Consider the following 14,013-nt stretch of genomic DNA (forward strand, 5'->3'; position numbering starts at 1 on the left):
ATTGGTTCCAAATCTTACCACTTGTCCCATCACGGAACAGGAGATCAGTGTCATGGTTAAGGAACTGTTAGGTTGCAGAAAAGGTGCTGATCTGCATTGGTAAAGGGAATTCCCCTCCAGAATTCCCCTTCCTTACATTCATAAAACCATGGGCCACATTAAACACACACACACACACACACACACACACACCCCTAATCATATATCTTCTTTCCACAGAAATACTTTTGACCCTAAGCAATGCCATTATTCAGAAGTATATAATTTTTTTCTATAATCAAAATGTAATGTGTGACTAAGGCTGCTTAAAATTCAGAATAGTAAAATATCTCATCCAATGTTTTATACATTTAAATAGTCTCTTTTGTTTTTTGTAGAATTTCTTGGGATTGAGGAACCTATGATAATTTTTAATGGAATGTTTCCCAACCTTTCCCCCCCCCCCCCCCCGCCTCAGGAATCCTTTACACTAAAAATTTATTGATAACCCCAAAGAGCTTTTATTTATGTGGATTAGATCTCTCAATATTTACTATACGTATTAGAAATTAAAACTGATAAATTTTGAGATATTTTATTCATTTAAAAATAAAACTAGCCCATTGTTTGTTAACATTTTTAAAATGTCAAAAAATAGTAAATGGTATTATTTTACATATTTTTTCAAATCTCAAATTAAGTCTAGTTTAATAAGACAGAAGATTTTCATATCTGCTTTTGCATTCAAACTGTTTTGATATATTGCTCTGGTTGAAGTACACAAAGAAAATTCAGCCTTCAATTTACCATTGGAAAAGGGAAAGGGATTTTAATAGGCAAATAACAGCTTAGAATCATAATGCATGTATATAACTATATCATCTCAGGAACAGGGGAAGGAGGAGGGAGGAATAGAATTTGGAACTCAAAATTTTTTTTTAAAATGTTCAAACATTGTTTGACATGTAATTGTGGGAAATGTTATATAAAAAGAATTATTGTGAATATAGTTTTCAAATTGTGAACTCCCAGAAGGGGTTTTGGGAACATCAAGTGTCCACAGACACTATGGCTTTAATGCAATGAAGATATCCTATACTTAGCTTACAGCAGGAAGCTGTCTAGATCAAAGCTTCTTAGATTGACTGTGGGGTCTCAAAAAAATTGGCAACAGTAAAAGGTTCTGTATACCTATCTTATATACCCAAGATGGCATAAAAATTTCTTGGGCAAAAAAAAAGGTCATGAGTGGAAAAACTTTAAGAAGCCCTGGTCTACAAGGTCTACCTCTTAAGGTACCTTCCAACTCTGTGATATTTTCCTGGAAATTTTTTTTATTATAGTGGAGTAGGATGCTGGACACAGTTTAGATTATTCCAATTTTGTTAGAAATATCCAAAACATCATAGTCTGGAACAAGTTGGACATAGGCCTTCTCTCCATCAGGCTAGATCAGTGTGTTGACCTTGGCCACATCTATGTCATAAAGCTTCTTTATGGCTTGCTTGATCTGCTGCTTGTTGGCCTTGACATCCACAATGAAAACAAGGGTGTTGTTGTCCCGTGTCTTCTTCATAGCAGACTCAGTGGTCAAGGGAAACTTAATGATAGCATAGTGGTCAAGCTTGTTTCTCCTCAGGGCACTTTTCCAAGGGTATTTGGATTGCCTTCGAAGTCTTAGAGTCTTGGGTCACCAGAAGGTGGGGGATGTTCAGTTCTTCTTTTTGTGGCTATGCACACCCTTCAATACTACCTTCTTGGCCTTCAAGGCCTTGGCTTCTGGCTTGGGGGGAACAACCACTTCCTTCTTCACTTTCAGTGCCATCTTGGGGGAAAGGTTTTCCCCCCCTCCCTTTTTTTAAACGTAAAACATTACCATATTAGTCATTTTATATAAGAAAACTCGAATGAAAGAAAAAAAATGAAAGAAATAAGGTGGAAAATAGCCTGCTTCAGTTTGTGTTCAATTAATATCAGTTCTTTCTTTGGAGGAGGATAGTATGCTTCATTGTTTGTCCTTTGGGATTGTCTTGGTTGCTGAGAATTGTTAAGTCATTGTTAAGTCAGTTGTTAAGAATTGCTGAGAATAGGGGCAGCTAGATGGCGCAGTGGATAGAGCACCAGCCCTGGATTTAGGAGTACCTGAGTTCAAATCCGGCCTCAGACACTTAACACTTACTAGCTGTGTGACCCTGGGCAAGTCCACTTAACCCCAATTGCCCCGCCAAAAAAAAAAAAAAGAATTGCTGAGAATAGTTAAGTCACTCGTGGTTCTTCATCAAACAATATTGCTGTCACTGTTCATCACATTCTCCTGGTTCACTTCACTATCAGTTCATATAAGTATTTCCAGACCTTTCTGAATCATTCTGCTTGTCATTTCTTATAGCACAATACTATTCTATCACCATCATATACCAGCCATTCCCCAATTGATGGGCATTCCTTTGATTTCCAATTCTAGCCACCACAAAAGAGCTGCTAAAATTTTTGTACAAATCAACTCTATGATTCATAACACACACTACAGCTGATTATGAATATTTCCTTAATTAAAAACAATTATGTTGTCATTATTATTGAACGCACAACTATCTAGCCCTGGGTTCATTGTTATTCCAATCAGAGCTTCTTCCTCATAATCTAACTTTGTACCACAACTGATCTGCTTTTCTCTGATAGGTAAGTCAAAGTACATATCATTAGAGTAGACTTTAGAGGTGCTACCCCTGCAGTATTACTATCATACTTAACCAGTGGCCTCTTTTTTAAAATGGTAAGTATATGAAAAAAATGGGTCAATATTCATCTCCCTCTCCTTTTTTCCCCAATTTCAAAGAACATTGCACCAAGGTTCAGCCCCACAGGGGATGTAGCGAAAAAGCTAGAAACAGGCCCAGTGTTCATTTGTTAAAACTCCTCTCCTTAGCAGAATTTGTATATTACTCCTACATTTCTCATTTCCTCCTCTTCCAAGAAATCTGTACATATAAAATCATTGTGCAAGCCACATATTTCTATTTGATTTTTCCTAAATCGGGCCATCCTTTGTTAAACATTTCTAAAATTACTAGTCAAGCAGGAACAAAGAAGTTTATCAAACTGGCTACTACTTTCTCCTGACTGCTGTGAGCAAGGCCATGACTCTCTACTACACAGACAATTTTGGTCAGTGTCAGGTTCTGGAGATACAAAACAAAAACAAAATTGTCCTTGACCCTAAGAAGCTTATCTTCTACTAAAAGGATACAGCATTTATACAGATAAGTAAATAGACTACTTATAAAAATAAATAAATAAAAGTCAGATCTGGGAAAGTGGAATGTGCTTGTGATCTATCTGTTCTATCCAACAGTATAGCTAGGGCTAAGCTTTCATGATTATAACAATGCCTATTTTGTATTTTGAAAAGATCTTTCTTCTCAACAACCTACAAGATGGGTAGTGTCAGCATTATCTTCCCCATTTTATAGATATGCTTATTTACAGGTGATTTTATCATTTCATTTTTACAGATGAGGAACTGGCTCAGAGAAGCCAAGCAACTTGCTCCTAGGAGGTCAAGTAACTACTTAGAGGTGAGATTCAAATCCAGGTATCTCTAGACTCTAAGGCCAGGAATCTTTTTACTACATCAGGGGCCTCAAAGTACATTCCTCAAAACCATTCAGGGTGGAGGAAAGTAACATAGGTCTTATTGCTCCCATTGCTTCCCAACAAGGAAACTGAGACACAGATAAGCTGTTATTGTCATTTTCCAAGAGAACCATGACATCAGGAAGGTGATGTCATGATGCAGTGAATTCTATTTAAGTGAGGGAGCTCTGCACAAGGTCACCAACTTCATTCTCTCCTGCAGAGCCATTTGGGTCCAGTGGTTATCATATATCAGGATGACTGGAGATGGCCCCAGATGTTTAAGGCAATTGAGGTTAAGTGCCCAGGGTCACATAGCTAATAAGTGTCTAAGGTGAGATTTGAACTAAGGTCCTCCCAACTAGTGCTCTATCCACTGTTAGCTGCCCATAATAACATAGATATAGACTACAAATAATATCAATAACAATAATGCTTGTTGTTGTTGTTATTTGGTGAGGCAATCAGGGTTAAGCGACTTGCCTAGGGTCACACAGCTAGTAAGTGTCAAGTGTCTGAGTTTGGGTTTGAAATTAGGTCATCCTGATTCCAGGACCAGTGCCACCAACCCGATTAAATTAGACTAAGAACAATATATTCCTATTTTAGTTTCCAAGAATTTACCAATCCTTACTACATACCTTAAAACTAAAAAAGGGGGTGAGATTACTTGATCTTAAAAACATAACCTACAAGTCTTTAAACTTCCTTGATATGTAATGAAATGGTACCACTTGTATTTAACAAAGGGCAGAACTATATGGGAAAAATTATCCTTGGTCCAAACTCTAAGAAACTAATAGCTATCAAATGTCAAATATGAAATCCTCTGTGTGCTTTTAAAACCTTTCATAACCTTCCTAACTTTCTAGTCTTCCTGTACTTTACTCCCTTCCACAAACTCTGTCAACCAGTGACACTGTGCCAAACAGTGACTCTCTTGTCAATTTTCATGGGTTGTCCCTCATGGTGGGAATGTTTTCCCCACACCTCTCCATTTCCTGGTTTCCTCAGATTCCATCAAGTCACACCTAAATTCTACCTTCTGGAAGGGTTCTGCTTAATGCTAAGCCTGCCTTCCAAGAATATATATGTTGGGGCAGCTAGATGGTGCAGTGGATAGAGCACTGGGCCTGGATTCAGGAGTACCTGAGTTCAAATCCGACCTCAGACACTTAACACTAACTAGCTGTGTGACCCTGGGCAAGTCACTTAACCCCAATTGCCTCACCAAAAAGAAAAAAAAAAGAATATATATGCTACATTTTCATTGTTTTCTCCTTTATTAGACTGTAAGCTCACTGAGAGCAAGGACTGGACTGGATTATTTCACCCCCTCCCCTTTCTCTGCATCCCTGGTGTGTAGCACAGTGGCACATAGTAATAAATACTTAATAAATGCTTATTGACTTAACTGAGTAAAACAAAAAGCATATTTTTGGAATCTAGTTCTAGAAATAGGAAGGATCCCAGTATAATAAAGGATAATAATACCAAGGTTGATTTATTTTTTCTTACAGCTGATCTAAGAATTGTTAGAAGACAAAGTCACTTTTAGTGACCCTTTAGTGACAGTTAAATTAGACCTTTCTGTGGGCAAGAAGCCCTTGTAACTTTATTTTTTTTTTAATTTATATAGTGTTTATTATTTTTTTAAAGTCATTTAATTTTTTGTGTTGGTCTCTAAATTGGGTAGTTCTCTCTCTCTCTCTCTCTCTCTCTCTCTCTCTCTCTCTCAAGATCAAATCTGATGATGATGATACATTTATACAACTAGGTCCTGATGAGTACAAATAATGAATCCCATGGAGTGGTCACATGTATTCAGATTCTCCTGATGATACAAAACTATAGCACTTTAAGTTTTGCCAAGTAGCTTAAGCAAATGAAAATGAAGTTAAGACAGATATTGGTAGAAGCAAATGCAAATGCTATATTGTCAACTTGTCTACTCCATTACTAACCTAGAATCCATGTATCTGACTTCCAAGTGTGGTTAGGTATAGCTACCAATCAGCTTAAAGGTCAAATACCAAAAATACTTGTGAGCTGTAAGGGACCAATCAGAGCTAGGAAGAAGTTGGAAAGTCACTCTTAAAACAATATGGTGGAAATCCCTGATAGCAGAAAACAACTCAGAGGACTAGAGGTAAGAGAAGCATTGTCTGAGAAGGCAAGATGAATTCCAATAGACAGCTTCCTATGTTATGAGCCAGTTACTTAGTAACAGGGATATTTTAAGTAGGATATATAGGATGGCAATTGATTATGCTGATATCTGACTGGTGGTTTCTTTCTTCCTATTCCATACATGTTGTATATGTACCACTTGTGGTACATTAAATTGTGGGAGGAGTCATTGTGAATAAATATCTGTGGATCCTGAGGCTCAGGGGCTTTGCATCCCAGACTTGAGACTGTCTTTATTGTAAGACAGGATCCCTTTCTCAATAAACCAATGTTTTTTTGGCTTGGAGACTTTGTTTTTTTCTTTGTTTAGTACTGTGACTTAGAAATTTTTGCAACATAAGATTAACAAACTAATTTGATTCAGTTTATAAACTAGACCCACTGGTAGTCCCACCTTCAGCCACAATATCTTGTGAAATGGAAGTAGTAACAATTAGAGATGTTGGAACCAGAAAAGGAAGTCCCATAATGCATGTCAGAAAGGTTGAGTGGCTATCAGAGACCACAGAGGTAATCAGTGGCAGAGACTATATAACCAGAAGATTAGGCTTTTAGTCCCATCTCTACCAGCTGTGTAACCATTGGCAAGATCTTTTTACCACCTTGGGTCTCAGTTTTACCATCTGTAAAATGGGGGCATTGTATTGGATGATCTCAAAAGGCTCTTCCACTTCTAAAATGCTGTGTTTCTATAAAGATTAATGAAATTTATAATAATTAAGAATGCTTAATTATTGCTTATTCTATTCCATGTGCTGTACTAAGTGCTGGGAATACAAAGATAAAAGTAAAACAGTTTCTGCCCTCAAGGCCCTTACATTTTTTTTAATCATAAAAGTATTTTATTATTTTCCAGTAAAGACAGTTTTCTACTTTGTTTTCATAAGATTTTTAGTTCCAAATTTTTCTCCCTCCCTCCCTTCCTTCCCTCCCACCTCCCAAGACAGAAAGTAATCCAATATAGGTTATATATGTATAATCACATTAAAAATACTTCTGCATTAGTCATGTTGTGAAAGAAGAATCAGAACAAAAGGGAAAAGCCTCAGAAAAGAAAAAAAATAGTATAAACAGTATGGTTCAATCTGCATTCAGAATCCGCAGTTCTTTTTTCTGGATGTGGAGCAATGCACTGCTGAGAAGAACTCTGTCATAGCTGATCATCACACAGTGTTGCTGTTACTTTATACAATGTTCTCCTGGTTCTGAGAAGCTTACATTTTAATAAAAAATAAAACATGTATATATGTACATTTTTAATATATTTATGGGTTGGTAAGTGGTTGACCATGTAGGTTATGTGTGTCCACATAGGGGTCTCTACATGTGGCTCACAGGGAAGCATGAATAGATAGCTAGTCTCCACCTCTACCTCTATTCCCCCACCTTTCTCCAAGGGAAACTGATTTCCTTCCAAGAGAGGAACTAAGAGGTTTAGATCAGATGCTTGCCATTATGTTCTCCTTGGAGTTAGGTGGTATTAGGCAAGAATTATAGCTACCTATAATTATAATTATACCAATAATTATAGCTACCTATAACTAAGTTCAAAATGAACTCCTGATCACTATCCCTTAATAGGGAACAGCTGCCCCAAGGTACATATCCAGGGCTTTATTTTCTTCCCATCAAATACCAGTTCCACAACGAACACATATTGCAAATAGCAAATAAAAATATTTCTCAAAGCCAAATAGAAATCAGAGAAAGTATATGGTTGACAGACAATGTTCCAGATAATGTACAGAGTAAGTGAGATCTATCACTGGAAGGGAAATGTCTTAGCTCAAAGGGATCCTGTCTTACAATAAAGACAGTCTCAAGTCTGGGATGCAAAGTCCCTGAGCCTCAGGATCCACAGATATTTATTCACAATGACTCCTCCCACAATTTAATGTACCACAAATGTACATATATGCCAGATTTCATCCAAGGGAAATTCCCTGAAATCTCTAAGTTAGTAAGCTGGGGACGAGGACATAATTAAGGTGCCAGTTCCTCTGGGCTTTGTCCCAGAGTCTGTCTGTTCAGGGACCTAAAGAGAGTCTGGAACTACATGTCTTCTGCCTTGAAGGTAGAAGCCCAAAGACCAACATCTATTTTCTCCTAAATGCTCCATAGCTTTGTCCTTCTGTGGATGATCATAAGGAATGTTGAGTAATCTCCACCAATAAGGACAGTCCCATGCAAATTGGCTTTGATCTATGTGTTGTTATATTAATGTACATTCTAATGGGGGAAATGTAGATAGAGATAGCTTAGATAGATAGATAGATAGATAGATAGATAGATAGATAGATAGATAGATAGATAGATAGATAGATAAGTGCAAAATGAATACAAGCTAGTTTGAGGCGAGAGGGCACTAGAATCTGAGGTTATCAGGAAAGGTTTTACATAGAATGTAGCAATTGAGTTGAACCATGAAGGAAGTCATAGATGCCAAGTGACAGAGATCTGTGGCGAGTACATTGCAGGAATGGGGGATGACCAGTGTAAAGTCATGGAGAGAAAAGATGGAATGCCACATGTGCCATGTATAGAACAGTGAGGAGGTTGGTATGGCTGTGAGGAGTAGGTAAGAAAACTAGAGGGGGAAGATGTCATGTTATGAAGAGCTTCAAATGTCAAATGAAGGAGTTTATATTTGATCCCAGAAGCACTAGAACAAACAAATTAGAGTTTACTGAACAGGAATGTGACATGATCAGAATGGCATTTAGTAAAGTCAATTTGATGGCTGAGTGGAAGACAGAGTAAGGAAATGGGACAGTAAGGTAGTGAGATCAAATAGGAGGCTAATCCAGGCAAGAAGGAATGAGTCCCAGAATAAGGATGGTGACTGTAAGAGTTTAGAGGAGGGTGTGTGTCACACGCATACATACACACACACACACACACACACACACATATATACATGTATATATACATACACATATATACATACATGGAGATATACATACATTCATACACATATGCATATTTGAAAAGATGTTGTGAAGGTACAAATAATAAAATGATTGAATATGTGAGGTGAATGAAAACGAGGAGTCAACAACACAGAATTCGTGAACCTGAGTGACTAGAATGATGTTGGTGCCCTCAACAGTAATAGGAAAGTTTAAAAGAGAAGTAGTTTTGAGAGTAAAGATAATGAGTTCTGTTTTGAACATGTTGAATGTAAGATAAACATCTAGTGGGAAATGTATAATAGGAAGTCAATACTTCAAAAGATCCATAATTTCATCAATGTAGTCAGCCAACCAGCCAGTCAATAAACATTTATTAAACACGTATTATGTGCCAAGTACCATGCTAAGTAAACACTGAGATACAAAGAAAGACAAAAACCAGTCCCAGGTATCAAGCAATTCACAGTCTAATGTGGAAACAATATGCATACAAATAGTTGTATATAATAGTAATAATAGTTGTATATCGAGCTATATACAGGATGTATTGGAGATAATCAGTAGAAGGAAGGCATAAGCATCAAGGGGGATAAAAAACTTCCTCCCATAGTACACATCATAGCTCATGCATTCCCATCATGTGCAGTTCTTTTTTGTGTGTGGGTGGGCAATGAGGGTTAAGTGACTTGCCCAGGGTGACACAGCTAGTAAGTGCCAAGTGTCCTGAACTCAGGTCCTCCTGAAGTTCACTTCACTGTGCCACCTAGCTGCCCCCTAGTGTGCAGTTCTTATCTTTGTCTTCCCCAAACCCCTTTATAGAGGATGTCTTCTGTATTTTTATATTCCTTAGTACCAATACTAGTGCTATTATTTGTTATCCCTCACTCTTGCTCCATGATCTGCCTACCTCCTTTTCCCACCAGCATCAGAGAAATATAATGAATTTTACCTGCCTTCCAACTTTGACATTCAGAATTGATTTTTTTGGGGGGGAGGGGGTCAGATATTAGATGACCCATACCTTTTATTTTGATGTTTCAAAAAGATTTAATTAGTATATGCACTCTCTCCTGTAGCACAGATCAAAACTAATTAAAGCCTTTAACTAGAGGATATTGGCTCTAGTTTAGCTAAATGAGGGCAAATTGACTACCTTCATTTAATGAAAATAATTTCCTGGTACCCATTAGTACCTTCTTTTTTGAAAACAGCCATAAAAGTATCTAAATTTCTGAAACCAGAGTACAGAACAAAGCAGACTTTTTTCACTTTATCTTTTTCATGTTAGTTTTTCCTTTTCATCTATTTCTTCTTTCATAATATAACTAATACGGAAATGTTTTACATGATTATGTATGTATAATCTATAACAAAATCTTACATTTAAAAAACTTATTTTTTAATAATAAAAATATTATTTATAGTTTGGGTTCCAACTTTTATCCCTCTTTCCATCCCCTCCCCTATGGGTTATACATGTATGATTATGCAAAGCATTGCCATATTTGTCATTTTGTACAAGGAAACCTGATTAAAAGGGGAAAATGAAAGTGAATAAATAGCATGCTTCAGATTGTTACATCAATATCAGTTCTTTCTTTGGAGGTGGATAGTATGTTTCATCAATAGTCCTTTGGAATTATCTTGGATTATTGTACTGTAGAGAATAGTCGAGTCATTCACAGTTCTTCATGGAACAATATTTCTGTCTCTGTGTACAATGTTCTCTTGATTCTGCTCATTTCACAATACATCATCTCATACATCATCAAGGTCTTTCCAGGCCTTTCTGAAGTCATCCTGCTTGTCATTTCTTATAGCACAATAATATTCCATTATCATCATATACCACAGTTTATTTAGCCATCCTAATTGATGGGCATTCCTTTGATTTCCAATTCTTAGCCATCACAAAAAGAACTGCTATAAATAATGTTGTACAAATAGGTCTTTTTCTCGTTTGGGGCATGTCTTTTGGGATATAAGCCTAGGAGTGGTATTGCTGGATCAAAGGGTATTGTAACGATTGGAATGACGCCACCTGCTGGATACTACTGTAGAAGAGTTCTGCCCATGAAGCGAAGGTCTTTGAGAGCAAGACCAGGAGTCTTTTCTTTGGCGGGAGGAAGTGACGCGGACTAGTGGGAGGAGGAAGGAAGAGACTGGCGCTGACTCTGGGGCTCTTTCCTGAGGACGCTGGCGGAGAAGGGAGCTAGAAATGTGCTCTCCCTTTAATAGATAGGAATCTAGGCCTTTCTCTCTCTCTTTACCAAATTCTTATTCTCCTTAATAAATGCTTAAAAATCTAACTCTTGCTAAAGCTTATAATTTATTGGTGACCACTCATTAGATATTTTAGACAGTTTAGCTAGAATTTTAGCCCTTAACAGATGGCTGACCACGAAGAGGAAAGCTAAACCTCAGTCTTCTTCTGATCTTCTGGTTGGGTAAGAAATTTTCTCTACCCTCTCCCTTTAACTGCTAAGTACTGCGTACTGGCTGTGTTTTCCTTTAAATTTTTTCAAATGGACCTTTTAAACTCCCTAATTACCCTATTTTTGATTTTAGTCTGTTTAACCAGACAAATGGGAGATAAGATCAGGTTAATGCTTTGTTTTTGTGGATTTTCTATTTTTCTTTTTATTTTTGTTAGAAGAGCCAGCAACGTACTCACACAAGGAAATATCTCTCCCTCTCCCAACCATGCTTTTTCAGAGAAACCTGAGGAGATTCCCGCAGCTTTTCCCAGTTCTAACAGTAATTGTTGCTCTAATTTTGCATGCCTGGAGGCAATGACCCACCCTCTAGAAGCTTTTAATCCCCTAGCACCTGGAGCAAAGGTGGGGGAAGAGGAATCCAGGCCTGAGTTCAAAATCAAGTCTGATTCAAATTGTGCTGGTCCCTCCCCTCCTCTCCAGACCCCACCCTCTACTCCTCCCATGGCTAAGCCCATTGCTTCCCCTGCCTGGGAAGTCCAGAGATCTAATGCTCATGCGCAACTTTCTCTAACTACATTTGCAGCTTCAGGCTCAGCCCTTCCCCAGCCTGGCTGTGCTTCTGAGACAACTTTAGAAAACCCTTTAAATTCCACATATGCCTGTTTTGTTCATAATTTTGCTAACCTGCTTTTGTCTTTAATTTAGTAATCTTATAAAGCATTTGTATGGTGAAAAGCCCGACAGACAATATAGAGGGTTAAAGAAGAAAAACTTAAGCTGAATAAGAATGACAATCAACATAGTTCAAGACTCTTGCTTCTTTTGCCATGGAAGGGTATATATTTTACAGAAATGTAGAAGTAAGCAGCAAGGTATTGATATGAGTATTGGGGATTTTAGATATCGGAATCAAAAAGTGTTCTAACTTTACTCAGAGTATTAATGTCAGTTCAGAGGTTACATAGGATTTCTATGCTATTACATATACATTTTGAAATTAATGGTATGAGTTTATTTTCATAGAGATTTCATGCTTTTGAGATTGTGTCTTATACTTAGTTTTTAAACAAGGAGAATATTTGTAAAAGCTTTTTATAGTCATGTGATCAAGTTTATATTTTATAATACTCTTATTAATATTAGGTTCATATTCATTTAGATTCCCTAGTTTGAATTTCATTGTCTTTTATTGTTCCATGTGTATTTTTCTCTATTTATTCATCTCTAATTTTGAAACATTGCAAGATGGGTTTTGATTTCATAATACAATGTTAATTCTAGGAGTATTGTGCTCCCATATTCTGAGTTGTTTGTTTTTATTATTTTTTCTCAACTGATTATTTGATCAAACCTCTTTGAAGCATTTCCCTGGCAAATTGGTTGCCATGGCAAGTGTAAAGAAGTATTATTTTTGATAAGCATATTCCAAAAAAAAAAAAAGAGGGGGACATTTGTAAAAGTTTTCTCTTTTCAAAAAAAAAAGTTTTCTTTGAGATTCTGTTGTGCTTTAACTTGTATTTAAATATGTTCTGATTTTTCACAAAAGTAATTGTATACTAAGTAAAAAAAAGGGGTATTATTTGAAATTGTTGCATAATTATATATTGTGTTCTGAGTCAAGATGTATTCACATTTTTTGCAATCATTTATTATCCTCAATTTTAAATCCATATGAGACTTGGATATGGGAACTTATCATTTAAGACATTAATTGCCTTTATTTCTGAGTTATCAGATGCCAGTGGCCAAGGTGCCATCCAATCACAAGAAGAATACATGCAAGAGCAGACACTGAACTGTCACATGAGGGGAGACATGCATGAAGTCAAGGTATGACTGAGGGAACGGCTTTTGACTAATGTTGAGGTTGGATTCTCTTGTTTAATATTTTTATTTTATTTTTCCCCACAATATTGTACAGATGGCTGGAAGTATTCATCCCACCCATCTCACTTCTACATCTGGCTTCTATGCTCCCTCCTATATGCCTGATGCCATGGACATCTCAATCCCATGCATCTGATTAAGTCTGACTCAGTTTCCTCCAATATGTTCGGTGGCATGGACATATATTCCATCCACCTATTTTAAGCCTGGCATACTGCATGGACAGTACATATTGCTCAAGTGTGGGAATACTCATATCCCATCATTTCTCTGTTCTTTTATGGTAACCCCCATAATTATCTCAGGTGTCATGATAAAAACAGTGTTGAATTTGGCCTTGACACCTGTTACCAATTATATTAGATTTTTGAATTTCTCATAATGGCATGAGGATAATTAGGCAGATGATGCAAAAAGTGATGTAACAAAGAATTAATATCACAGCAATTGTCTCTTCAATTACCCTCCATAAGGGGGGGGGACTATATTAATATTAATTTTAAAGAATGTTTCAATTTTTGTTTTATTATATGTTTCACATGTTAACAACTAAGATTCTGTATTCCCTTAGACATGTTTTTGAGAACTTTCATTGTTTGATTTTATTATTGACAAAGCTATTTTAAAGTTGTGTTAAGCTCAATTTTGTAGGAAGTTTTCCTGGCTGATTACCAGCATCTACACCTCAACCCCTAAAAAGACTTCCATTCCACGACTACACCTAGAGGACATCTAAGAAAAGACTTTCAGAGACTTTAAATGAACAGTTTTGATTTGTTGTTTTGTTGTTTTTTTCTCTTTCTGTTATAATATACACATCTGTAACATGTATTCTCTGCAGAGGCCCTCCCTTTGCAAGACTAATGTCAAAGCGTCGGTTCATGAGGACAAAAAAAATCACCCCTCTGGACAAAACTTCCTCTCTTCCTTTTCTATATTGTTGTTCACATATTATTAGTTAGCAATAGTTT

At 36.8% G+C, this 14,013-nt stretch overlaps 1 protein-coding gene across 1 annotated transcript; it reads right to left on the minus strand.

The window, feature by feature from the left end:
* Positions 1 to 1,426: 1,426 nt before the first annotated feature.
* LOC122747312 (60S ribosomal protein L23a-like) lies at positions 1,427 to 1,804 on the minus strand. The gene is made up of 2 exons (XM_043993413.1): positions 1,733 to 1,804; positions 1,427 to 1,663 (listed from the first exon to the last, which is right to left on the minus strand). Exons 1-2 carry the CDS (start codon positions 1,802 to 1,804, stop codon positions 1,427 to 1,429), a joined length of 309 nt encoding a protein of 102 aa, XP_043849348.1.
* Between the last annotated feature and the right edge of the window lie 12,209 nt (positions 1,805 to 14,013).

This window comes from Dromiciops gliroides, chromosome 3 (assembly GCF_019393635.1).
Source record: "Dromiciops gliroides isolate mDroGli1 chromosome 3, mDroGli1.pri, whole genome shotgun sequence".
NCBI classification, from domain to species: Eukaryota; Metazoa; Chordata; class Mammalia; order Microbiotheria; family Microbiotheriidae; genus Dromiciops; species Dromiciops gliroides.